This window comes from Lichenostomus cassidix, chromosome 1Aa, assembly GCF_008360975.1.
Source record: "Lichenostomus cassidix isolate B80296 chromosome 1Aa, HeHo_3.0, whole genome shotgun sequence".
NCBI classification, from domain to species: domain Eukaryota; kingdom Metazoa; phylum Chordata; class Aves; order Passeriformes; family Meliphagidae; genus Lichenostomus; species Lichenostomus cassidix.
In genome coordinates this window covers 33,873,356-33,901,215 of record NC_139480.1, presented here as the reverse complement: position 1 = coordinate 33,901,215, position 27,860 = coordinate 33,873,356, and the positions used below count along the sequence as shown (strand labels likewise).

Here is a 27,860-nt window from a genome sequence, read left to right as displayed (position 1 = left end):
GAACAACTGACAACAGAGAGCTGCAGTTTTTACAGTTTTATATGTCAATTAGCAAATTCACAAGCCACCTAGGTAAACACTGCTAAAAAGCAAAATAGCATTAAAGTTTTTATGTAACCACCTATTTTTGTATCAAAATTGAGTGGGAGAGCTCAACATTAGTACATTTAACTCGCTGAATGCAAGGTTAGGTTGAGGCATATGCAAGAACTATTGCAATGTTTTTGAAGACAGAGTCAATGTTTTCATTGTAACATTATCTTTAAATATTGCTGAACACATGACTTTCCCTGAGGTGTAAACATCAAATAACTTGAACAGCTTTACACATCAGCCCCATTAAACAGTTTATTACAACACTATATCTACTGTAATCAGTGGTGCTGTGTACAGACATTATATGAACAGTTTAACATTAACAAACTACTATAAAAACAAGCATTTACTTGACTTTTTCCAATTGCTTGCACATTATAATTGCCAAATGTATATAACCAGTAATAAAGTTGCAAAAGCTATAAGGTTTAAATCACACAGGTTTCCCTCAAATAAAACAGTTAAGCAACATAAAAAAGTAAAAGAGCTACTGGTTACCATGTATGCAGATTTGCTTTATTCAGATCTATTCCTGTTCATTTTATCCATGAATCCTTACAGGCTCAGTTCAATCACATGAAGCAAACTGCTGGACAAGCATCTTTCCTTGAAGAATGTATCTTGTCTTGCACGCTGTTCCTCTTCCTTCAGCTGTAATGTGTCAAAATTTGTGATGTAGATTTTGCTAGTCCCATAATACACAGAAAATTGTTGGCTTATCTATACATACACAACTCGTGCATCTACTTCACCATGATGTAAACTAACACAAAAAACCCAGAAGCAGTAGCTACTCATTTGAAGTTGTTTTCTAATACAATAATTAAAAATAAGATTTATGTTGTTGTACAACAAAGTTGAAAGAATATAAACTTCACAGTTAAAGTACTGATGATAAAGAAAGAAATAACTACTGCTCCTGGACTGATGGGAACATTTATATAGAACACTTCCTAAAGTATGCATTCTGCAAGAGTAACTGAACAAGAATTTAAGGTTATTTTGCCACAATTAGAGTTTTACATTTTTACCTGCCCACTTACAGAAGTTTTAAGCTGGTTTGACATTTAAGTAATTCACCAATTGTATAATGAAGTGGATGGCTCACAGCTCAGTAACATTTAAAAGACCACAGAGCTGCTTTTAGGTTCTGCACTGCTGCAGACCACTACTTCAAAATTTTCAGACTAGTGGCAAGCTGGATTGGGTTCACATCTAAAAATCCACACTTGCAGTTTAAGCACAAGAACCCACTTTTCAAATAATACAATGTAGATTTGCAGGTTTCCTCACCTAATTGCCCGAGGGGAAAATCCAAGCCCTACTCCCTACTCTCATCTATTTTGGCAAATAAGGGAACCACACAATTCAGAGTTAATTACTGTAAGAGTTCACAAAATACTTGGGAGGGTATAATTCCATACACTGGATTTCAGTTGAATTCCATTACAAAACAATTAGCTATCTTAATTTCATTAATAATTCACAATTTCAACATTCAATAATTTCAAAATAGTTTCAATCAAATTCTTAAGAAAACCAACACATTAAATTGTTCATTTGAAAAGACATTTAGAGAAGCAATTTCATGAACGTGCAACAGTACACAGCTGTCAAATATTCTTTGACTAGTACAATAATTTCAAAGCTGAGAAAACTAAGTACTCAATTTTTCTTCTTCACTTCCTCAAAGTGACCATTAACAATAACTTTTAAAAAAATCCGAAGTATAACCAAGTAGACTCTATACACAATAGAATGCACATAAACTAATTCAAATCAGTGAGTGAAATTTCTTCTCTTATTCACAGACTTTGTTCCCAGGTCCTGAATGTATCAACCAGTAATTACTTTTGGGGAAGTTCCTTCCCCAGAGGCCAGTGTTTCCACAGGTGTTATGTGCTTTTGAAATTAATTAGTAGCAAAGTGACAAAATGCTGCCTCCACAAGAAAAATATGTTCGTTGTTACAGGCTAAGTTAACACAAACATAGAGGAGAGAATCTCAGTTTTCTAGGGGAGAAAGTAAGTACCTGACAGCTGTGAGACTGGACGTCAGAATTTGCTGCTCTCATCATACAATTGCTGCAGCCAGAATTATGGATCTTTATTATGTCTACGGCAACAGTTAACAGATCCAAAGCACCATATATATGATTTATAATACTAGCATAAGAAAGCTTCAGTTCCTGGGAATAATTTGCTGGATTCGTAAAGGTACTTATGGAACTACAGGAACTCCAAAGAACGCACAATACAGTGAATTTAGGATTAATGCTTTTTGGTAGAGGGCTCTTAATACGGTCAGCACCACACTGAGCCTTCATTTTTAAACATGACCAACTAAAATCCAAAGTGGTGTACATTTCAGTTCCAAGTATTCTGCCACTATATCCTGGAAAAACTGGAAACCCTTGTGGTTCCAGAAAGAAGAAATATACCTGCATGCTCAGACCCTTTCTGTATTATACAAGCAAGGAGAATATTGAAGCTACAAACAACTTTTTAAAAAATTAAACCTCTAGTCAGTATTTCTTGGCAATCCTGTTGTCCATCTGCCTCAAGCTTATACATAACCTATCTGTCCCATGCATGTGTTAGATTTGTACAATTTAACAACACACAGGAATCAGTTTCTCAGCATTTCTACCAAAATTTACCAATTCTACCCAAATTTCAGACATAGGTGTTGAATAGATATTTTGTGGTTTGAAAGTTAGGGGTTTATGCCAGAACATTTCACAAATTAAATCCCAGAACTTGTGTGATCAAACATTTCTGAATTTATGAAAGATGCAACTTGAGCACCTTTTTACTCACGAAGACATACTCTTACAAGAAAACGCAATAGACTTTTATATATATATGCATATATATATCAAAAGCATCTTGCAATAGCAGCTCTATTTTTTCCCTTTAATTCCAATTATCCAAATAAGCACCTAAAAGCTTTAAACAGCTTTTAAAATTTTGAAAATTCGACAGCAGTTTTAAAGCTGTATATACATATACCCATCAAGTTTTATTTTAATAGTTAATTTTCAGAGATTGAATTTCAATCTCACATGTTCACATTTCAGTAAAATGCATAATATACATTTGTTATTATATCCTGGAAGCTCCTATGAATTACTTAATATAATTCTCCTTTATTCTATACATGAAGAAAAATACACAAACCAAAAATCCCACAGGAAGTATCATCTTAAAAGCCAAAAATTTCTTTTTAGTTTAACCTATATTCCAGAACATCACAAAACACCCCAAATACTCTGATGTTTTAGTTATAACATAGTGAGAAAGAAGGAATTTCAAGCTTGACTTTCTACTTTTCTTTCAGCATGTAAGCAGAGATACACATGTGATTCTGTTCTGTTCACCATACAAATACAGACTATTTTATCACCACTAGCACCTTCTAAAATTTGCTGCCTATTCTCCCCTCCTATTGTTAGTGTACTTACCTGCTGTCTTTGTTCAGACTTAGTGTATAATTTCAGATCAACACAACAACAATTTCATGACTGTATAAATAATTTTACATGGGGGAAAAAGCTCTCAAACTAATTTCATTTGTCAAGCATCTTTGTTCTATTATCCCAGCCTGTCTATTCACCAAATATAACTGATGAACAAAGAGGTGTGTTCAGAAAATTCAATCTTTAGTTTACAAATTAAAAAGATATGAATTATTGGCAAGTATTTTTCACATAAATATATGAGGAAGAGACAAAAAGGTAGATCAGGCTGCCACAAGAAAACACAAAAATGAAGACCTCTCATGTGTCTCCTTTTTTTGATAAAAAGAAATCTTAGTTCTCAAACCACAATGAGCAAAAGTCAAAAACTGATTGTTTTTTGTTCTTAGAAGAACATTGCATCAAACCAACATTTTCATTTCTTTGTTTAATACACCTAGAAGTTTCTTGGGGAACTTTTCACACAGATCAAATTTGTCAAAACTAATGAATGCACACATAAAAAAGCCCAGGATACGAGGAACAAAAAAATGTGTGTCTAAAGACATCTCAGAGGTCAATAAAATTACAGCAACATATTCATCTGACAATAGTAGTAAAAGTCATGCTTTTGAGAATAATTAGCATATTTAATTCATTTTTCAAATCATTGTTTCACCCTCAAGAAAATCAGATTAATCACTGAACATTAATAGACAAACTATACATTTCTGCAAAGCACCAGAGTAATGATAAAACAGACTTTAAAGAGCACATAAAGCAGCACATAAAGCACTGCTTGCCTCTACCATGCTATGTTGAATTTCAAATACTGAATCAGATGCACAGAGCGTTACTTCTCTGGAGAACGCTAAATACAGAAGAATAGTGCCAGCCCCATATATGTGCTTCCTCAAAAACACAGATTAAAAAAAAAAAAAGCTATTAGATAAGTAATGTTCATAAATAGATTGAGACTAAGACATGATACAATTCTAGACAGGTATGTATACCCAGGTCTTTAACAATGCTACAACATGATTTAATTAATATTAACTAGAATTAACTTATTATTAAAATAACCTATTAAAAATAGGCATTTTCCAATTCATTACAAGGTTTCTTAAAAGGCTAATTTCCTACTTCACTTGATGTTTAAATGGTTATTAGCACAGTTACAGGGCAGTTCCAACTTAGAGAAGCAAAAATATAATACATACTATGTAAACCATTAGTGCCATTTCCCCTCGTACTGACACTAAAAAAATTCCAACCATGCTACTTCTTGAATGACTTGAAAGCTGAAACGAACTTCATAGTGAAGGGAGCAGTTTTTGAAGAAGCATACAAGCCTCAGACTCCAAATTATTTTGCTTACAGTGGTTTGAGAGCAGAAAAATCATAGAATAAACATGAAATATGGAGTACAAAGTCTACAAACATATCAACCGTTACAATGCTGTGGTTTTGTCTTTGTAATTCAATCCAAATCCAGTTTAAATAGGAAATAATCGATCAACCCAATAACAAAAACATAAAATGAAAAATTTAACATTCAGCAGTTATAGAAACTCAGACAGATTAAGATTGGGACAATGTATCAGCTAGAAATACATCATTGAGTATCAGTTAAATTTAAAAAAAAAAATCTGCCTAGTAAGTCAGGAGTCATGCTGATGAAGTTACATTACTATTCTGTTTGTACACATTAATTTTGCTGTTAATTCTTCTAAATGTCATTCTATTGAATTCTTAGGGTTTTTTATTAGAACAGGTTAGACATTTGTCTTAAATCCACTGTTCTGTTTTATACTTATAGGCTTTCTATGAGCTAAGGCAAGATGTTCCAAGGAAACATTCAACTTATAGTAATTCAGGAGAATGCATTGCCAATGTACTTGAAGGCTTACTCAAATGAAAGCACAGAATCTTGCAAGAATTTAATTTTAAATCATGAAGTGTACAAACAGAAGTGTAAACACCTGGTGTGGTACAACTAAACTTTTTATAGAGTTTTATTGTTATAAACATATTTTTTAAGTTATTCCAATTCAACCCATCTCTGTAAATGTAATACAGTACAAACTGAATTTCACTGTTTACAAAACGTTCACAATGGACCCTTAGAATCCTTCTGAACTAGAAGTGTAACACTTTGGAAAAAAATGCCAGTACAGTATCACAGTTATGACTATAGGTACACAATAAGGAGAAATATAGGTGCCACTCATAGGGTGCAGGCACAAAGGCAATTTCATGCTTTCTGGCAAAACACAGTAATATGGGGAATAACTCTTCAGCACTGTTGATATTTATTAAATGACTGAGTGTTAAATCAGTTTATGAATATTATTCAATGTAAAAAATGAAACAAAAATGTATGGCAACATACATCTTAGTGAAAATGAAACATACAAACCAGGAGATAACTGTATTTCTTTTATATGTGTGCGTGTATAAGTATATAAAAACAAAACTACAATAAAGCTCCTCTTCATTAAGACAGCAACAAGACAAAATGTTTACAACTTAAAAAAAAAATCAAATGTTTTCATTTACATGTGGTATACTAAATTTGCCCTTTAAATCACATTCTTAGGACCTATTTTCTTCACACAAGGGAATCTTACCAAGACACCCTTTTGAAAGAAAAGTCCCGACACACAACAGAGCTGAAGGATCTTGCAAATATAAATCCCACCTGAACTGAGACTGAAATCACAGCCTCAGTGTAAATTGTGCTTCAGAAATTATAAAATACAACCTAATGCTGTTTGATATATTTTCTTGGGGTAACAGGGTAGGAAACCTGTACTTGGCACAGTAAATCTGTATCTATATGCACAACACTAAATACACAAAAATTAAAGCTAGATTAGAAAACTATGCCAAGGGTTAAAAAAAATTATCTTTAATTCCAGGCTATTAACAATTTTTAGTATGGCTTGCTCATCTCTGCCAGAAGGAAAACACTCTGGAAATGCATCCATTACTCAGCTCAATGGTTACCTCTATTAGTAACAACTATTTGCAAATATCAAAAATATGCAGTTACTATAAAAGCTAAAAAACCCAGTTCAACACAAGAAACTACATTTACTTTTGTTATGTCTGTATTTTTATGATCTGTTATTTTACAATTAAGAACCACAGTTGATATGTTTACTAAATTCCAGAAATATTTCCATCAATCCATTTTAATGGCAAAAAGTGGCATTAACAGAAATATACCGCCAACTTGATCTCAGCTGCCATGTTTCACCTTCCTGTTTAAGCCTTTGACTCCCTTTCCCTAGATCAGTTATGTCTTTTTGTGTTCCCTGCAAGTATATGAATCCAAGACAACATTCCACTTAATTCTCAACACACTAGAGCATTTAGTATCATAATTTGTTTTCTCCCAGGGGAGTGTCAGTGACACAAAAAGTCTGACCGAAAAACTGACATTTAACATGTATAAAATTGTATTTTCACTTAGGCTTATGCTACATTTTATGAGACTTTTAGAAGTTTTGCTCTGTAGCTTCTACAAATGAACTGCCATAAATAAATTACACATGCATTCCTGGAAACTAAATCTGAGGTTAAATGCAAGAAATGTAAGCTGGGCAGACAGGCATGTCTGCAAGCTTCAATTTCAGTGTAAATGTAGTGGGAAGCTCTTTTAAAGAGGGAAAAGACCACTATAGAGTCACTGCTAGGTAGGGTTGGTATTTTTTTCAGTTGTCAAATATAAGGAATCATGGGTGGCTTTAATTCCCAATCCTCAAAATGGTACGTTACATGATGTAAACACTTCTATGTATTTTAATGCAGTACATTGAAAAAAACCATTGTTTAGCATGCTACTCTGACTGTCTAGACATCTGATGCATGCAAGACTTCAGACACATGAAATAAAAGAGCACGTTAGTTTGTGAATGACCAGAAAATAATCAACTCTTGTGTCATACATTTGTTCACTAGGCTTCAGAAAAAGACTTTACTACCAGAAGGAGAAGGGACCAAAAATCAGGGTGGTGGGCAACAACTGGTTATAAATTTTACTGAAGGTTAACACCTGAATTTAGCTAGAAGGCAGAACATACTGACAGGTCACATTTCATAAAATAAAGAGCAAAACCTTGTTATATTTCCTGAATTTGACTAAAACTCACCAGGAAAAACAAAACAAAAACAACACAAAACAAAACAACAGAAGCCACAGATACGAAAACCCAAACAATCACCACCGTACTTGTGCAAGGACAATAACTGTATGTACGCTGAAATAATCCACACACAGTCTATGAAGGGCTAAATGCTGCAGTTCTTACACAAGTAAATTTTAAAATACAAAATCAGTGTTTTTAAATACAGTTAAAAAATAAAACCATAAAATTCGTAGCATCTTCTAAGATTACAAAGAGAACAGTCTGACTTATTGCCTCTGTAAGAAGTGGTTCAATCACACTTCATAAAAACTGGGAACACTATTATCAGCCAAAATAAAAGAAGTGGCATGCAGAATGCAGAAGATAATTGCACGAATACTTGCTCCCTCCCAAGACCAGTTAATTACCTGTTGTTACTTACCTATGTTCATGTCAGATGCTGCAAGAAGAAAGCGATTCAGTACATACTGCAGGGTCATTTAAATACAGACATGAACAGTATAAATAATCTCAAACCTAGAGTGGTTACTTTTAGTAGGTCAGTAAAGATCAAGGACATGAAAGAAACGCTCACCTTCTTTAACGGTGACGATATTCTCTCTCTCTGTCTCGTTCTCTGTCACGATCTCTGTCACGATCACGATGCCTCTCTCTCTCACGGCTTCGTTCCCGGTAATAGTCATCGTGACGATCTCTACTACGTGATTTGTGGCGCCTACTTTTTTCTCGTGACCTACTGTGGTCCCTCTCTCTGGATCGCTCACGTCTTCTAAAAGAAATTACTTCATTAACTTTTTCTTCACAACACTTGTCATCCCCACACCAGTTTTGTATTCTGCTTATGAGTATGAGTTTGAGCAAAAACAGGTATGAGAGGAAGATCTGTTCATCATGATGCAGGTATGTTTTTGCATATAACATTATATAACATTAATAACAAGCAGTGGCTAAGAACTCAGTCATAGGTAGTAAGGGGCACCACTTTCTAATCCAGCAAAGAAAAGTCAAAGTACATACTCAGAATGGAGGATGACTGAAATCAGCTGGGGGAAATGCATCATATCTCAAACGATCATTACAACATGTCTGCTAATCTTCACGTGGTAAGTATGTGTCAAAACCACTAAGTAAAACTAAGAGTTAAATTTAAGCTAGTCAGATCAATTTTGAAAAGAAGCTTAACTAAAAGGCAGCTTTCCCAAGTTCAGGAAACCATTCTTTGGTTCCTTCACAGATTTATTGTGCAACTCAGCAAATTGCTAAACTTCTTACATGCCTCAGTTTCTTCTCTGTAAACTAGTCCTGCACTACACCTTCTCTTATCTAAGTAAGAGCAGATGGAAGAGGAAAGTTTTACCTGGATCCAGAACCATAAGACTTGGACTCAATTCCATGAAGGCAGTCCTGAAGAGAGCTAATAAGTACTTTGCAGCGATCATCTGCAGATACTTTGGACTGTTTGATTAAGGAAATTGCAGTTACCAAGGTCTCTATAGCACTTCCATAGTCCCCTGAAAATTATGTAAGATCAGGATCAGAAAATTATGCAAATGAAAACCTAGATTTTTATCTGTAACAATATTACCATTTTTAGTATCTTCTCTTAAACAGCCATCTAAGATAATTTACTGTAGCACCAAATATTAAAATACAGTCCAGGTCAGTACTCAGGTTTTCTTAGAAAGTAACTGAAGCACAGTATAAAATCCCTCATAAGCTAAATTCAGCATCCTATCACAAAAGTGTGGCTTCAGGCCTTCCAGATTCCTAATTAAAAAAAGGACCTATAAATTCTTTTCAGCTGGGTAGAATAGCAAGCATATTGAGTTTTACTAACCAGCACTGGCATCTGATACAGCTCTTGAAATGGCACTGCTTGAGATCGCCCTATTTCTATTCATGATTTCTTCAAATTCTGCTTCACTTAGAGGTGTCCTTGCAGCATCCATTTCTCTGCAAGCAATAAAACTAGTATTTAAAAGGTTAAGGAGAACTTCAGAAGCTATCATTGCAATTCCAACAATCCAAGTTTGCAACTTTAAGCAGTGACAAACAGAAAAGAAAGCAGGATCTGGGTTTGGTTTTGGCTTTTGTTAAGGACCATTGTTACAGTACAAAATCCTGAAAGCTTAAAAAAAAAAACCAAACAAAAAAACCCCAACAAACCAACCAAACAAAAAACCCCCAAAAAACAATTAAGACATTGCTGTATAAATAGACTTTTTTTTTGTTCATCCCATCTATTTCAAACATTCAGCAGCAGTTAATATTGTGCTTTACGAATATTTACAACTGTCATAAAATCCTTGAAGGTACATAAATAGATATTCCCAACTGAATGGACGTGGAAATACATGTACATAGGCAATGCAACTTTGAGCAAAATTAGAGATAATTTTCATAACAGTATTGGAATCAGAACTATATGATCCTGTTTCCCAGATCTTAACTAAGACCAGAATGCTGTAACTTTTGAAAAACCAATATAGTTATCCTCTTTAAAACACTCAATTTTATGAATGATATGTCAGCATTTTACAGCATTTTTTTTTAAATTTCTGGTCAAGTTCAAGGTGCTCCAATTTAATCTCCATACTAGTCACAGTAAGGAGGAAGCAATAAAGCAGAATCCTCATACTCATTACACTTTACTTCAATTATCAGCTACCTATAGAGGGTTTGCAAAGTAACAGAAGTAAACCTAAATTTTCCCAAAAGTTTTGCAGTGTCCTATTAGCCAGTCTCTGTGTCATATAGAAAATTTGGAAAAATGTGTTAAGAGATAAATGCTGAGACTGTCAAACTGGCCCACTGCTTGATATTTCTATAATAGTGTTAGTTCTTCTGGTAGAAAGAAAATGCAGAATAATAAGCAATGCTATCCTCTTAATTGCAAGAAGTGGAACAAGATCCTATAGCCAGTTTAGCATAAGAGGAAATGTCTAAAAATTCATACCTCCCTGAGTTTTGAGTATTATTTTTCGTGTGCCTCCCATAGAATGGAATATGTAATTTTTCTCTTATGGACATGTTATTTCCAGTGAAACGCCTATGATATATAATTAATGACAATTTAAATAGTTATGGATGATAGCTTTAACATTATTAATGAAAATACTGGACAGTAAGTTATACTGTCCTATTCCCACTCCTTCCCTCCCCAGACATTCTATAAACTGCAGACAACCTTGATTTTGTCCATCAAAAAACACCCAACACCTTATAGTCTTATTATACTTCAGGCAATTAAGCCAAAGGCTTCAATTTCTACAGTTTTTTTTTTTGGTATGAACATTGTCTGTACAAATGCTCAGGGGTGGGGTTTAAACTTTGTGGTAAAAGAAGAATCAAAGCAAAGCATCTTTGCAGAAAACGTTTTAAGCCAGAAAAGTGTGTCTCATGCTAGCAGTAAAATTACTACTGAAAAATTCAAATCTAACTATGTAAAATTTTTTCTCTTACAATTTATGCCTAAATTTTTGACAAATATGGTGAAAAATCGAGAAACAGCAGCAAGACAGAGATGCTTGAAATCACAGATGAAAAAGATGTTTCAAACAAGATGTGAAAAACTTGACAAGTCAAGTCAGAGACTTAAGAACTCTGTCCCAGACAGGACTAACCATAGGAAAAGCCACTGCTACAAACACAGCAAGATTGCACCAAGTGAGCAGAAACATCTTGATAGGAAAGGAAGGTAAAAGTCTTGCAGTAAATTCACACCTGGCTTTTAAGACAAACACTAAGGTTTAATTAAATCCTGAAGAAAAAAGGGACAAGCAATGCTGCTGAAAGATGAAAATGGTATGAGCTTGATATGACCTCAACATATGCCCGTATTCAAAAAGGAAAACTCCAGAGCATTCTTAAAAGGCAGCCTGCAAAGCGCAATGATACAAGTAAAAGTCAGAATTTCAAGTTAAGACAGAAGCACAACCAGAAGCTGCTGCGTAAGTAGTGATATATAAGTTTACATGTAGAACACATGGAATGATGGCACTGCCAAATACAGTGAAGACAAACAGTTCAAAGCTGAAAAGGGAAAGTGAGATTACTGGTGTTGCATTTCAGGAGTTTCTTACTGCTGCAAACACATTTCTCAGATTTATTCCCCTGGAGAAGTTAAAAGGGGCAAACTACAAGATTGGTGGGAACCCTTGTGGCCCTACTTCTAATCGTTCCTAACATTTGCATAAAAAGGGAAAAATCAAATGCTTCCAACAGAGAAGTAAAATCTACTACCCAAGCACATTAGACCAAAAGAACTCACCTTCCAGGTGGCCCATAGTCACCTCTGTCATATGGTGGAGGTCGGCCATATGGATCTGTCGGAGGTGGGCCACGGCTGTCTGAAGTAGGTATGCCACTATTGGCAGGTGGGGGGAAGAAAGCTGGATTCACATGTGGTGCTGGTGGTGGAGCACCTGGAGGTGGCCCAGGGAGATGTGGAGGAGGAGCAAGAGTCAGGGGAGGCCCAAGAGGGCCAGGCGGACGAGGGGGAAATGGACCTGGAGGTGGAGGTGGACCCTGCTGAGGTGGTGGTGGACCTGGTGGTGGCCCATAGCCTGGAACTGGTGGTGGAGGGCCTGGAGGAAGTGGCCCAAGTGGAGGCTGACCAAAAGGCTGTCCTGGAAACAGAACTGGTGGTGGTGGACGGTCACCACGATTAGGAGGTCCAGCTAATGGAGGTGGGAGGACCTGACCAGGAGGTGGAGGGCCTGGTGGGCCTGGTGGGCCAGGAGGACCTAAGGGTGGACGTGGGGGAGTTTGTCCAGCTAAAATAAAAAAATAAATAAAAAAACAAACAAACAAATAAAATTGAGTGAATAAATATAAGGAAATAAAAGTCTTTAAAATTCTTCCATTTTTTTATTCTCAAAAACTATGACAAAAAAAAGAAAAACCAGAAAGCATCCCTCCCTCCCTGAACATTGTGCAGTATGTACAAGACATGTATGTCCCCACTTGGGATCCAGCGGCTCAGAAAATTTTTAACTTATAGGTATCTATTGATACTAGGTATCTTAGAGATAGCTAAAGAGAACAATATTATCTTTAAACCTGACAACTCCCCTCCTCAAATCACTTCATCACTCACTGTTGTTTCCAAAACCCACAAAAAGATTACAAAAGCTAGGAAACATTGCATCCTTCTGCAAGTCTTTCATATGGGGCTTAAGATAAAATATGTATTAAAAATATTCAAGAAGCTACATTGGAGAAAGTAATGTAAATGCAGTATTCAAACCTTTTACATTCTCTTTCCTGATTTTTCAATTTGACTATGTCCCTTGGACTGTTGGTAGACCATCTATTACTGAATGACATTTACTGAAAAATATGTCTGCTGAAAAAAGAACTTCACTGCACTGCAAACCTAATTGTTTAACAGATTTCTTCTATATCAGATACCTAACTAAACATGAAGACCTCCTCTTCAAATTTCTGGTATTTTAAGTACCTGTCAGTAGGCATGAATCAAAGCTGAATTTCTGATCATGTGCAGGCCTGTACTACAGTAAGGAAATTAGTTATTTGCACTCTGCAACACAGGCATTCTCAGCACATACAGCAAACCAGAAATTCTGAACTACACTGCACTAAAGCCAAATGTACTTGCTAACATGATCTATTTTCATTTTTTCCTACTTAAAAAATATGCATATTGACACAGTATAAAGAATGTATACTAAAGTCCTGTTAATTTCAACAAAGGAACAGTCAAATCCTACAACCTAGCTGTGAATGCTGATTATGGCTCATTACTGAATTGCCTTGGTGTTAACCATTTCCCAAATAAGTATGCCACATTGAAACAAGAAAGCACAGGACTGAAACTCCACATAGGAATTATTTTACCTGGGAAAGGTGGTGGTGGCCCTCCTGGCCCTGCCGGTCCAGGGAATCTGTCTCCACCTGGAATGGCACCTGGAAAACGGCCCCGACCTCTATTACTAGGTGGAAATGCTGCTCTTGAGCTTCCTCCTGGGGGACCAGCTTTACCTTCCCCAGACATCTGGCCTGACTGTGTGGCTGCAGCGGAAAAGCAAAAGTGTCATTACATACATCAAAATAGGTTAAAGCATTTCAACACTTTATCTGAAGTTTTATGCAGTGCTAAAGCATGACCTTATCAGCACCAACTTGTTCCCCATACCCAAACCCAATGCATTTGGGGAGGAAAATGTTCTTTGCTAAAATACTATGCCTCATGCTAAAGGAAGAAGATTGGGAGAGACTGCCAGTCCTTCCTTCAATGGAGCCAATGGCCACAAATGATTAGCAGTGGGAACACAAGAAACAGTGCTTAAGTGTAACACAGAACCTCTCTTCCCCATTCTGTCATAAATACAGATGGTCCACATATTGGAATTTAGTCTGGTTTGTCTACAAATGTTAATTTTTTTAATGCTCTTGTGCTTTTTTTTTTTTAATTACATCCACAAGAAATTGAGAAAGCATCTCCAGCTGTTAAGACAAGAGTTGCAAAAAACTGCAACCTTCTTTCAGAATGCAGCAGCTCTTCAGTATATTAAGTGATTTCTTTAAACAAAGATACAACTTCATTCACCTGGACTCTAAGTATTTCATAGCTATTTTAAACCGTGTAGAAATTTTAAGACACTGAGCTAAAAATCTGCCATACGACTTTTTCTGCTTTTCCAAGACACCACCAAAGAAAAGCTTACTTTTCCTTGACTGCATTTCAAATTGACTCAGAAACTGTTTATTACACGGGGTTACAACAGGATTCTGCCCATGCAATTCTCTTTTAGGCAACAAATCCATCAACTTTTTGGAAGATGCTTCCGATCCCACACCCACAAGGGCAAACCTGAAAGGAAACAAGAAATGTTACACCACAGTTTTTCCATTTTCCAGCATCCTGATGCCTCATAAAAAAGATGACACAGAGTAAGCAAAAGAATACTTGAAAACTAGGCAGAAAAGCTGTCTCACAGGTCCTAGTCCAATTTTCAGTACAAATAAAATAACTTATTCTAGGACATAAAAGAAAAAAACAAAATAGCAAGTACAAGATGCATCACAATATATCACAGCAACAGCAAGCAACTTTTTGGTGGTAGATTATTAACAGACTACACAATGAATTCATATGACCACGTTATTAAGCATACACTGTGTGCTCGTTACTGCCAAAGAGACAGGAAGACACATTCATGCAATGAAATTTAGGTTGTCTTTGAAAAACGGTCTCAAGCACTTACTTTCAACAGCTAACGGAAAATAAAGACAGAAATAAAGTTTTAATAATGAAGGTAGGGGAACAGTATTTACACTGAAATAAAACAAGCCATCACCACCACACCAACTGAAATACAGGAACAGTCTTAAATGAAGACAACCAACAAGCTTTAACTCACAAAATAATGAGACACAATACCATCACAAAAAATGATACCTGAAATTTAAGTCATTAGTATGAAATTACATGCCAAATAATTTCTGGACCAATAGGCAAAGATTAGCAGTTCAAAGACTGATGATTACAAAGATTGAGAACTCCTTCCCCTCCCAAACTTCAGTCTATGTACAGAAAAAACAAATGACAAGTTCTTACCCTTTAGACTGGCCATTAGCACGATTTTCAAAAAATTTTATCTCCAAAATATCATTTACCCCCAGTGAATGAACTGCTTCAGTTAAGTCTTCATCTGTTGTCCACTGAAAAATATTTTTAATATTCAACTATGAGAGCTTATCTAAAACACCAGGTAAAGGGCAACTAAATTTTCCATGGATTTTTGTGTGTGGTGTGAAATTGATCCAGAGGAATAATTTATTCAAGCTGTCAATATATTCTGACTTTTGGAGCAGTAATTTTTATTTCACAATTCAACTATTAGTTCAGCTAATTAATGCGCATTTTACCAATTAATGTATTTCACAATGGGACAAATTAAGTCAACAGGTCTTTTACTTACCTATTAGCTCCTGAAATACTGTAATAACTAAGAAAAAAACACCCATAAATAATTCTTTTTTAAGTTTAGTCCTAGCAAGAAAGTAATCAGAAGGGGAAAAACCTCAAATATGAATTTTGCATATGTGGACCCTGAAGAAATTGATTTCATGTAAACAGATAAAAGCTCCACTTAATTCAGCTAGTGACCAGATCTTGCACAGTATGCTTAACTGCAATTGATTTTAAAATGCTTTAATTCTAACACAGGTAATTGTCTTAAGGGCAACTGCAGTTCAGTGAGTTATCATAAACCTGTTCTTCTTGGACGGAGAAATGAACCTCAAGACAAATACCTGAAAACAGTTATAAGAGTCACTGCTGACGGAAAAGGCCCTGGAAAATGTGAAAAGTAATTTCAAGAAAATCCCAGAGAAACTTCAACCTCCATTTAAACTAAAACCTTCAGCAAGAGTTTGCTAAAAATTGGGTTTGCTTAGTAACCTTTAAGTATTTACAGGCGTGAAGTATTTAATAGTTCAAACTTGTTCTCTTCTTTCATTTGGTTCTCTGAAATCCTTAAGAACACAATAGCACACATATCCCTTCATAACACTTAAAACATGACAGAAACTCTGACATTTATATTTAATGAAGACTTTCTTGATTTTTAAGACATAACAACAGCTCCAGGCAGGCTCACCAAATTTCAGGTAAAAGGAAAAAAAAAAAAAACAAAGCCACAACCACAAAAATTAAAGAAAACCAAACCAATAACAAAACCAAAACCACCTGATTTTTTGTACTCATAATATTTCATATAAAACATTTTAAAGCAAAAAGATTTTACAAACAGTTATGTCCATAATTAAAATTCCTGTCTACAACTAAACAGCAGTAAGATACTTACCCAAGTGAGATTTCCAATGTACAAGGCAATTCTCTTTCCAGTATACGTATAGACAACATTTGGTGCAGCTCCTTTACCTACATCATCCCCAACAGATGGTGGAAGAGAATCCATGTAATCACGATCCTCTGGAGCATCTCCATTATTTGCAGATGGAGAAATTACATCATCATATAAATCAATCTGATCATGCCCACCATATTCAGCCTCCTAAAATAAAAAAGACACCTTGATTATAAGTAACACTACACTGAAAACTTATTGAAGCAAAAAGTTGTGAAAACTGCCATGTTCCAGACACAGTAAGTCTGATCCAACACCTACAAAACATCCCTGCTGAAAAGCTAAGCCCCAGTTCTATCCACATCAAAACATACAAAATTCTTATGGCTCCTATTATATTCTAAACCTACGTGGAAAAAAATACTTCTGGCCACTGTTTTCCATTGCAATACTTTTGTCCTTGTAATACAAGCAGAAATCAAAAAATCCACAAGCCTTACTTCCAGAATTGTATATATTAGAAAGCACAAGTGTCATGGTTTAATCCCAGATTGCAACTAAGTACCACACAACTCTTCATTCACTTCTTCCCCAACCACTCCATAGGATGGGGGAGAAAAACCAGAAAAAGGTCAAAACCTGTTGGCTAAGAACAGCTTAAAAACTGAAATAAAATAAACCTCCAGTCCCTCAGCAGTGATCAGTCCACTCCAGCCAACTCCCACCGGTTTATGTACTGGGCATGATGCTCATCCATCTGATGCTCTCCCATAATACAGCAGGACCCATCAGTAAACAAGGTATATTGTATAACCTCATTTAGTGGTATCTTATTATACAATGGAGCCCCTTCAGCATGTGTTATCTCCTCTTATGGTGACATTCTGAAATCTTTGTCCAAATCCAAGATTTTTGGGCAACTGGGATTTCCGATTAGAGCTCATTGTGTGATCACTGCAACTCACTTATTTTATGAAGCACCAGCTGCATGGTGTGCAGAGAAGATCCTCCCTTTGAACATCCTGCCCAGCACTGCCAGTCACTGTGGAGCTCGAGGCGGTGTGCTTCACCACCAATCCCTTCCAAAGCAGCTCAAGCCCCTTGATTAGATTCCAGTATCTCTTTCAGCTGGAGTATAGAAGGTCTCAGATACTCTGCAACCCCAATTCCTAAAGAGAGAGGACTGGAGATGGACTGGAGTCTCCCCTGGTGCTTTTTGCCTACACTCCAGGTAGGATCATTCACCCTGGCTGCGGTATGGAGCACATTTTTACATCTTGCCCTGCCCAGCCTGGCCTGGAGGCTATTGCACGAACTATGCTGCACTTAATTTGTTCAAAAGCTTCTTGTTACTCAGGGTCTTATTTGAAATCATTCTTCTTCCAGATTATTTGATCGAGAGGGCTTACAATCAGACTGTAATCTGGAATATGTGCTTTCTCCAAAAACCCACAACACCTAAGAAAGCTTGCGTTTGGTTCTTACTAGTTTGTAGAGACATTGCTGCTATTTTGTTGATCACATTCATTGCCATCTGACAACATCCATCTTGCCATTTTATTCCTAAAAACTCAATCTCCCATGCAGGTCCCTTGACCTTACTCTGTTTTATGTTAAAATCAGCTTTCAGAATAATTTGGACTATTTTCTTCTCTCTTCTCAAAAACTTCTGCTCTTGTATGGCCCCACACAATGATATTATCAATGTATAGCAGGTGTTTCAGAGCTTCACCCCGTTCCAATGCAGTCTGGATTAGTCCACAGAATTGGCAGGGCTGTGTTTCCACCCCTGGGGCACTGTATTCCAGGTCTATTGGACACTCCTTTATGTGAAAGCAAATTGTGGCCTGACAAAGGTATTGCAATGTATTAGTAACATCAATTGTGGCAAACCACTTGGCAGCTTTTGACTCCAGCCCATACTGGAGTTCCAGCATGTCCAGTACGGCACCACTTGGCCACAGTAGGACTTCATTCAGGCCACGATAGTTCACTGTTAGTCTCCACTCTCCATTACACTTTCACACTGGCCACATGGTCCTACTGATCACTGCTTGATTCTCCAGTTTTTAAATCAGCTTGTGGGTGGGAATCATGGAGTCTCGGTTGGTGTGATGCTGCTGCCAGTGCAATGCTGTGGCAACAATCAGCACCTGTTCTCTGACCTTCAGCAAACCCACAACAAAAGGGTCCTCTGAGAGACCAGGCAAGGCAGGCAGATACTTAACCTCCTCCGCCTCCAAGGCAGTGGTACTGAACACCCACCAGTACCCTTTTGGGTCTTTGAAATACCCTTTGCTGAGACAGTCTATGCCAGGGATGCACAGAACCTCTGGGCCAGATACATTGGGGTGCTTTTGCCACACATTCCCAGTCTGGCTCACTTCAGCCACCAATACAGTCATCTGTTGGGATCCCCCTCTCTCTCTCCAGAAACAGAAATGGGCTCTGCCCCTGCAGAGCTGGATGGCACTGGGGCATGGGATACCCTGTGCACTGGAGGCTACTAGAGCCTTACACTCCTGTGGGCCTGATGTGCAAGGCCACAGGATCCATACACTCCTGCAAACCCAGCATATGACAATGGTGTGCACTGGGAAAGTTTCTGCCACATAGATCACATGCACTGGAATTCTTCTGGGTCTATGGGTGACTGCACATTGGGTGATAACAAAGGTACTGGATACCTCTGTGGTGGCCCACTTGCCTGGGTGACATAGAACATCTTCCTTGAAGGGATGTCTTTCCTTCACACTCCAGAGGAGTCACCTCCCAGAGGCTATGGGCTTGTGGCCCTTAGCCAATTGCCTTGTTAATGCCCCTTTCCCTAGGAGGTGATCCCAGCTGCTTGGTTTCCCTACCCTCCAATTCTTGGCTACTAGCCTAGCCCTGTTGCTCAGCATCAGAGCAGTCAGCTGATCACATGCTCACCTGCGTGACGCTGAAATGTTTTTGCATATCCCACAGCTCTCTCAGGGATAGGGATTGAGTGTTTCCCTCTTGTTCTGCCTCTTCCTCCTCACCTTGTGATGGCCCTGCTTTGTTCTCCTTTACTAAACTTGCTCTCTTGTGTCCATTTCTTCTGGTGAAGAGAGGTGACTGATACTGGCAGGGTTGGTGCTCTGGTTGAACAGCATCACCCGTCGTAAGGGTCTGAGCAGCTGCAGCACCTGCCACCAAGGTCTGAGTAGCCACAGTGACTGTCATGGGGTTTGAGTAGCTGCAAATAGTTGCTTAACCCTAAACAAGACCTGGCACACAATCATGGCTCCTGGCAATAGGGCCATGATTGTTTCAACATCCCAAGGATATTTAAATTTTTCAAGACCTATTGTCATTAGTCTGGCAGAGAAGGGGAAGATATTGGATCACATCTCCTCCATAGGTTAACTCGCAGAGGATGAAAGGTAAACGGTTTAATAATTAATAGTTTCCACAGATTGTTTATAAAGTACGAAGATGATGGCAGTGCTGAGTACAAATAACAGATTATTTTCATAACCAGCAATTCTGTCCTATCATATGCCAGTGTTCACAGGATCATTGAATGGCTTGGGTTAGAAGAAACACTAAAGATCATCCAGTTCCAAGCCCCCTGCTGTGGGCAAGAATATCTTCCACTACACCAGACTGATTATGTAAAGTACAACACAATAACCTTAGACCTGCTCCCACTGGCGATGAACAGCACAACAGGGAGCACACCCTGGAAGTAAGGAGTTAAATGATGGAGCTCTGAGAACAAGCAGAACAGCTGAGAACATAAAATCAACATTGTGTCCAGCAACTATGAAACTAATATAACAAATACTTAAAACAAATTTGTTCTAGCATGTTCTAGTCAGATTTGTTGTTTTCTCAACATGTCAAGTCCCATGACAGGTGGCAAAAAAAGGGCTATTGTGCATAAATGTCAGCCAGTAAGTAAGTATCACATAGGTATTGCTCACTCCACCCCCCAAACCCTGTGAAACAGGGGAAGGGAATCGGTGAAAAGGTAAAACCTGTGGGTTGAGACTAGAACATCTTAATAACTGAAATAAAATATTAAAATAATAATGGTGATGATGAAAAGGGAGACAACAAAAAGATATAAAATAATGCACAAGACAGACAAGTGATGCATAATACAACTGCTCACCACTGGCTGACCAATGTCCAGCCCATCCACAAGCAGCAATCATCCCTCTGAGCCAACTCCCCCCAGTTTATACACTGGACTCTCATACCCTGCTCCAGAACAGAAACTGCCTCGCCAGGTTTTGGTATCAGACATATTTCAACACCCACTCTGAATTTTTGTCTAGAAACTCACAGAAGCATCCTAGACAGAACAATTCAAGGTAAATATGGCAACTAGAGAGAACCAAGCTGGACTCCACAAAACACAGGCTGCAAAGCTAACAATGCTTGCTGTAAACCCAATATATCCACAACCATCATCAAAAGATCCACTGTCTTGAAAATATGAAAATATTATCAACTACTGCTCATACAGGAAAATGTAACTAAAATAAATTTTATTTTTTTTTTACAAAACAACAACCAGGTAAACTGAGTTTTGGCATTGTCAGTCAAGTAGATTTAATCCTCAGTAAACTGCACTGTCCCAATACACTTTGAACTTCAATAGAGAAATCTCTCTTTCTTAAGGTAAGCTTATCACTATTAAGTTAAGTAAGGGTTTCATATTTCACCTAGTCTGTCCAGTTCTCAGTTTGATTCCTCCTATTACCATAGCTAACGAAATCGGGTTCATAGAACTGCCCGAGACAGGTCTAAACATGACAACTTACAGCTAGATTAAGGTTGCTGTCACAAGGCAATTAAGGAAGTTGTCTGCAAAACGTGCAGTAATTGTAATCATCTGTGTATATTAATGAAGACTTCAGGGAAGTAGAATTTAGTTTTGGTAGACAGATGCAAACAGGCAATCACCAATCTTAGAGCACATGTACACTAACCTACCTCTCTCAGGTCAGCATTGCCGAAATACTGGAGCGGGCAGCAGTTCACAGCCCTGCTGCACTCCCCTAGCGACAAGAAACTCCTCCAAAAGAGCTCTTTTCTATCACATAGGCTTTCAGGTCACCATCAGTGGAGGGAGAGAATTATTAAGGCAGCAGAGCCTGCAGGTAATTGAGAGGGGGGCAGGGCAGGCAAAGCGCCCAATAGCATCAGTGTCTTAATTTAAATAAACAAAGACACAAGAGAAAACCTGATGATGTTCACTATAATCTCTTCTTACATCGTGCTGGTTTTGCAGCCAGCATGGAACTCATTCAGTTACCAATCTGTCAGCAAGGTGTGTGCTTAGATGATTACGGATGATCTGAACCAGCAACTCCAAGTGAAGACAGAAGAGAGGGGTCCTGGTGGATATTGAACAAGATCCAACAACCCTTTCTCCTTCATATGTGTTCTGTGGAAATTTACCTAAACACACCCTTCCTTCCTAGATGCAGAAAAGGAAAAAAAGTACAAGTGTTACTTCTCTCATCTCAGCTATTTAAACAACTGCTTTGCCTATATCAGGAACCAATTTAGACCTCTTCCAACTTCCCAGTTACAAGAAGGACATCAAGCATTAAGAGAAATTATTTCTGCTCAATTACTGTAATTCACAATCTTGCAGATAAACATGTTAAGAAACAAAGTGAGCACTGCTGTTCTGCCCCCTCTAAAACCAAATAAGACAGCAATGCATTTCCAAAGTTTACATTTTAACTAGACCACAGTCTGAAATACTTTATCATATTCCCTGGAAAATCAGGACTGAAATTCCACATTCTGTGCTAATAAGTGGGATTGGGTGAAACATTCCAATACGAAAGGCATAAATTCAAGGAACTTCATGTCCAGAGGGGACAAACTAAACATGTTATTTCTTTTTTTGGAACTTAGCAGCCATACTCCTCTGAGTTGCAGAGAACTGTTCTTCCTTTACAAGTGCTGTTTTGGAAATAGTTTTTGTTGTTGTTAAGCAAAATTTTTTTAAGCCGTCCATACATTTGTTAGACTTGCTTTCTGCAGACCCTTGCAGTCCAATTCAAGAGTTAAACACTAACTTACACCTCAAAAAACACATTAAAAATCAGTTAGGTAAATAAAGTGTCATGAAGAACATTTACTGTTACTTCTGGGGAAAAAAAAGAGAGAAACTAAATTATCCAGCTTCTCCTTTACCATTTTTTTTCTCTCAAGTTACAGTAATTGTGCCCAAAAACTCTAAACATATGCTGGTATCCTCACTTAAAAAAAAAAAAAAAAAAAAGTTTGTAGGTTCTGAAGAATAACAAGTTGAAGATATAAACAAAAATCTTTCCAGTCTTGATTAACTATCTGAATACACAAACTGGAACCTTAACAAAAAAGTTGGCCTTTGACATTTCTGAAATAGCAAGCTGCCTATGGCAAAAACATCCATTCAGCACAGTGGACAAGTTTGTTAGACCATAGATTCACATTTACAGCCCAAATGCTCTTGGCTCTACAACTGGCACAGCACTAAAATTTAAGCAACCAAATCTCTTGTAACTAAAAATTACGGAGTAATTACAGAGTTACAAAGAATAACTAAAAATTCACAAGTAGTAAAAAATACAGACTAAACATACATAGTATCACTGTTCACATTAAAACAAAGTGAAGAAGTGCCAGGTAAGAGGGTTTCAAGTTTTTCTGGCGTTTGATATTTACCAATATACAGAAGTTATGTCTTCCCAAGGCCCCTTTCTGCAGAACTGACAAAATGCATATGCCAGAACATATTATGTATACATTTTATAACATATGTAGGTCTGCCAGCTTATGTTTTTTATGACCAGGACAGCTCTTCTGAGTAGAAATTTGTAATACCACAATGTGTCCATCTCCTCCCATGATAAGACACCTGTCTTCCCAATATAAAGGCTGTTTTTAATAACAAGCTTTTACTATTTATCACACACACAAAAAAATTCCTTTGTATTACAGTTCTGAAATCAAGACAGTAACTAACACATTCCTAAGATATTGTAGTTTTTAGATAATTAGCCTCTTCACTCATTATTCCACCTAAATCACTTTTATTATCCAGATACAAAATACAAAGTCAAAACTCCTTCATTCCTAATTTGTTAGCATTTAAACATCAAAATAGAACACTACAGGCATGTTTAGACATATCCACAATGCAACTATTCAACTTTACTCATTAAGAGTATAAACAAAGCAAGCACTTTTTCCATAGCATTAAAATAAGATATCCTTAAATTCTTTTGCATCCTCTTCCTGATCAGAAAGATTTTTATACGTACACATGTGTATAATAAAAAGTTTTTTACTGTTTAATTACATGCATAAGCCCATGTGGAAAAAAACCACCTGAGCTTGGGAAATGCAAAGCTGATCAGAGCATCAGGAAACTTGACAATGCACGGTCAAAGCGGCAGGCAGCCTCAAGTCAGACCCAACCTGGCCTCCTGCAAAAGCTCCTAGTTATCTCAGTATCATGCAGCAATACCCTAGGGTTTTGTGTATAACACTACATCCTAATATTTACTAGAGCACCCCAACCCTACTGAAGGTCTTCTACCCTCGAGAGAATGCCACCCTCAGCTATTTGTACACAGACAACAGTTCTCATGAGCAGCACAGATCTCCTTCTCTTGAAGAGCAAGACGTTGGGAGTTTCTAAAGGTAAAATATTCCATGCAATACCTATTTTAACAGGTCATAAGCAATGCATGCAACACTACTACATTTATGAGGCTATGATCTCAAAATGAGACTTTAAATAAATAGAAAAGACTGCTGGATGGGGAAGACAGCTTAGAGAAAAAAAAAAAAGAAAACGCAATTAAAAAAAATGTAACTGGTCAGAGCCAAATTGACTAAAGCTGTTAGGCCAAGGATAAAAAATAGGACTATGATGAACAATAAGTTAATAAAGAAGTAAGAGGCAACACTGACAGACAATGAGCTTCAGATGGAATAGGAAAGATGCATTTTCACTAAAAAGATCTGATATCAAGTTAGTCAGCTCATTGCAACCAACACTAAATTCAACAGAAGACATTTTACAGTAGTCATGCATCTTAGCCATCTTGTAAATCCATGGCTCTGTGGCCTTTATTTCAGCTTTATAACCTATGGTTCATTTAGCACGAATCAAGCAGAACATCCCTCCCCGCCTTCTCTTGGAAAAAAGGCATTAAAAAAATCTCAGAATAGCCTCAAGGATGAGTACCTTGAGGCCCAGAATGAGACAAAACAACCAAAAGAAGTTTATTCTGTCACAAGTCCTAAATGAAGAGTTAACACCAGATGCAAAAAAGTTTTGTCCCAGCTTGGGTACAAATAAAGTTATATACTGCATCCAGAAAAACAGCAAAACTCCACAGTATATTTCTCAGTTCCTGTTACTGCCAAAACCAGTGGAAAGGGTTTCCATAGTCCAACTCAAACAAATATTAGTAAGTCACATTAATGTAGTACAACAAAATCAAAAAACAATAGTTCCTTACTTTAACACATGAAGTCAATTTTTCTTTACAAATATGGTGTTCTGTAAAATGCCCTCCACATAAAGAAATTAATAATGCAAATCAGTTTCTCCCTAAAGCATTTTCTGAACTGTCATCTTCACACATCCACAGAACTGTTTCATCTTATCCATTTAACCTGTGAGCTTCAAATCAGGAACAGTAATTAACGAACAGAAGTTTCTAGACAACCTTTTGCCATGATGTCAGAATTAAGAGGTAGTAACTAATACAACAACTCTCCTTCTTTTATATATGACAGAAAGAAATAGGAAAGTGCAGAGGCATCAATCTCTCACAGTAAAACTTTAATGTTGTCTCAGGACCCACTCAGTTCAACAATATTATTTTAAATAGAAGGTCATAAAAATTAAATTTGGAAAAGAACAAACAGCAATTTTTGGGGGTGTGTAAAACAAACCAAACCACAGAAAAAAACCTCTAAAACTAACAAAATCCCCTAAGTCAAGCTGATGGAAAAAGGGCACTAGCCTCTTCTCACCTTTCTGCCCTATATTTTGCAAGATTCATGAACTGAAGCAACAGAAATGCAAACCCAGCAAGGAAGCAACTAGGGTAAATACAGCGAAAAAAGCAAGAGGGTTCCCTGCCTGGTGGAATAAGCTAAACTAAATTATCACAAGACTCTCTTCATTTGTACCACCATGGCTACAGAGAACATCAACAGCAATGATGATCTGAGTAGACCAGGACCATGCAAGTGAAGCAGAACATTCACACCACGTTTGTTCTGGCACTACCTCTACAATATACTTACAGCACACAACTATTCTGCTCTGAGGGTTTCTGCACACATGAATTTACACAAACACTACCGGATTCAGATGAGGGTTTTTTTCCTGAAAAACTTGATTTTTTATCAGTTTTATCTAGAATTGATTAAACCAAACTCAAGTTATCATAGAATTTCAAAAAATGTACTCTTCTGCTGAATGGTGTTTGTCCTAGGGCTCCTTCCTATTTAAATTCATATAATGGATCTTCAAATGCTAAGGGCAAAACCTTCACATGCAGACAAACTAACAGCAAATCAGTCCACTTCATCATCTCCTCTTAGTATGGCATTTTTTTCATAATATACCTTTATGAGATTACTAATACTTAGAATTACTGTATTAATTGATATCTGAAAAAATAAAGTCTTCTGAGAAAGTTACAAATTGCCCGTGAATTCCAAAACCAGCTCTCTGCAGGGCACGCTGGCATGCAGCTGGGCCCTGTAAGTGCGTGAAAGTGCAGTTGTTCCCGGTTATTTATGCTCCAGGGCAGGAACAAACCAATCTGGGGCAACTCAACCTGGAGAAGGGCAGGACTCGCTAACAGGACAGATGGCATGCAAAACTGATACGAACATTGTGTTTCGGTAGAAAAGGTGGCACACGGCTATTCGGTAAAAATGAGGGGCAAAAAAAAAAGGACTAGAAAAGTGGACTAATAATCCAGAGAAGTTCTGTTTATTTCATCCACATTTCCTCAACAAAATATGAACTCGTCTCTAAAAAACGCTTGCGCAACTTTTCAAAGTGGAACGTGTTGACGAAGGAGAAAACAAAACAAAAAAAAAGAAAATACAAAAAGCAGGATACTTTTTCCACTGCTGCAGAATAAAGCCGCACCAGTTCCGCCTCCCCCGCAAAGCGCGGCCGAGAAACAGCCACCGCTCGGCGGCTTTTCGATTCATCTGCGAACAATGGCAGCGCTTGCCCTGCCGCCAGCAGGAAGGGGCCGCTCTCCCCACCGCAGCCGGGAGGGTCCCGTCCGCCGAGCCGCCGCGGGAGAGCCCTCTGGAGCGGCCCCCGAGAAGGCAAGCCAGAAAGGGTGGAAGGCCGGTAAGAAGCGAGCAAGCGACGGAGGGAAGGGAGGGAGGGTCTCGCCCCCGGCGCGTCCAGCCCGCCGGCAGCAGCCCCTCTGAGCGCCGGGCGCGCTCTCCGCCCAGCCGGGCCCGCCGCCGGCACCCGCGGCCCGGGCGTGAGGCCGCGCCCGCCCCGGCCCCGCGCAGCCCCGCGCTCGGCGGCGGCGGGAGCGCCCGAACAATGGCGGCGGCGCGGCCGAGCGCTGAGGGCCCTGCAGGCGGCGCGGCGGCGAAGGCGGGCGAGGGAGGGGAGCGGAGAGACCGCGCCCGCGGGCCGCGCGTACCTGGTTGAACTCCTCGCCCACATCGGCGTAGATGTCGATGTGGTCCACGCCGTCCGCCATGGTCCCGCCCGGGGCCGCCGCCAGCCGCGCCCGGCTCCCGAGCCGCCGCCGGGAGGGGGAGGGAGCGGGGAGGCGGAGCGCGTCGTCACTTCCGCGGCGGCGCGGCGGGGCTTCCGCCGGCAGCACGGCCGGGGCGCTGCTCCCGTCCCGCCTCGGGCTCTCCCCGCCCGGCGGGCCGCCTCACGCCGCTGCCCGGCCCCGCCCGGCCCCGCTCGGCGGGGCTCTGCCGTGCGCGGGGGGAGGCCCGTGTGCGCGCCGCGGGGCGCGGGCTCGTGTTCCGCGCTGCTCGCTCCGAGGAAGGGAGCTCCGCTGGAGGCAAAGCGCGTTGGATGCTCAGTGGGCAAAGACCGTAATTAATGCAAATGAGCACCGTGCTACGGCTGCAGAGCAGGGGCGCGCCGGGCTCAGGAGCAGTAAAACGTGCGGAAAGGACACACAACAGGGACACGCCGAACCGCGCTTAGCTGGGGCTCTATTGTGCTGCTGCAGAGCTCTCTTTTTAACATCACCAAGTGAAGATAACGAGTGGCAAATCAAACGTTGGTTTTTCTTTCGGTCTTAAGTGTTTTTGGGG

General features: G+C 38.7%; 1 protein-coding gene across 4 annotated transcripts; it reads right to left on the bottom strand.

Annotated features, from left to right (window-relative positions):
• Nucleotides 1-334: 334 nt before the first annotated feature.
• CPSF6 (cleavage and polyadenylation specific factor 6) lies at nucleotides 335-27,380 on the bottom strand. 4 transcript variants are annotated; one of them, XM_085044703.1, is made up of 11 exons: nucleotides 27,227-27,380; nucleotides 16,542-16,751; nucleotides 15,290-15,393; nucleotides 14,397-14,542; nucleotides 13,567-13,740; nucleotides 11,978-12,482; nucleotides 10,664-10,756; nucleotides 9,545-9,660; nucleotides 9,065-9,218; nucleotides 8,282-8,476; nucleotides 335-747 (listed from the first exon to the last, which is right to left on the bottom strand). In XM_085044703.1, exons 1-10 carry the CDS (start codon nucleotides 27,284-27,286, stop codon nucleotides 8,287-8,289), a joined length of 1,752 nt encoding a protein of 583 aa, XP_084900829.1. In that variant the 5' UTR covers nucleotides 27,287-27,380; the 3' UTR covers nucleotides 335-747; nucleotides 8,282-8,286. The 4 variants fall into 4 exon arrangements, with proteins under 4 accessions (XP_084900829.1, XP_084900830.1, XP_084900831.1 ...); XM_085044704.1 differs by having other exon boundaries at nucleotides 8,282-8,473; XM_085044705.1 differs by lacking the exon at nucleotides 10,664-10,756.
• Nucleotides 27,381-27,860: the final 480 nt, after the last annotated feature.

What these genes read in the sequence shown, in the direction of transcription:
- CPSF6 (XM_085044703.1), bottom strand. Translation starts at nt 27,286, where the DNA reads ATGGCGGACGGCGTGGACCACATCGACATCTACGCCGATGTGGGCGAG. An exon ending in GACTATGGGCCACCTGGAAG is followed by an intron (nt 10,757 to 11,977) that starts GTGAGTTCTTTT and finishes TATATATCATAG; the next exon opens with GCGTTTCACTGGAAATAACA. An exon ending in AATACTCAAAACTCAGGGAG is followed by an intron (nt 9,661 to 10,663) that starts GTATGAATTTTT and finishes TATTGCTTGCAG; the next exon opens with AGAAATGGATGCTGCAAGGA.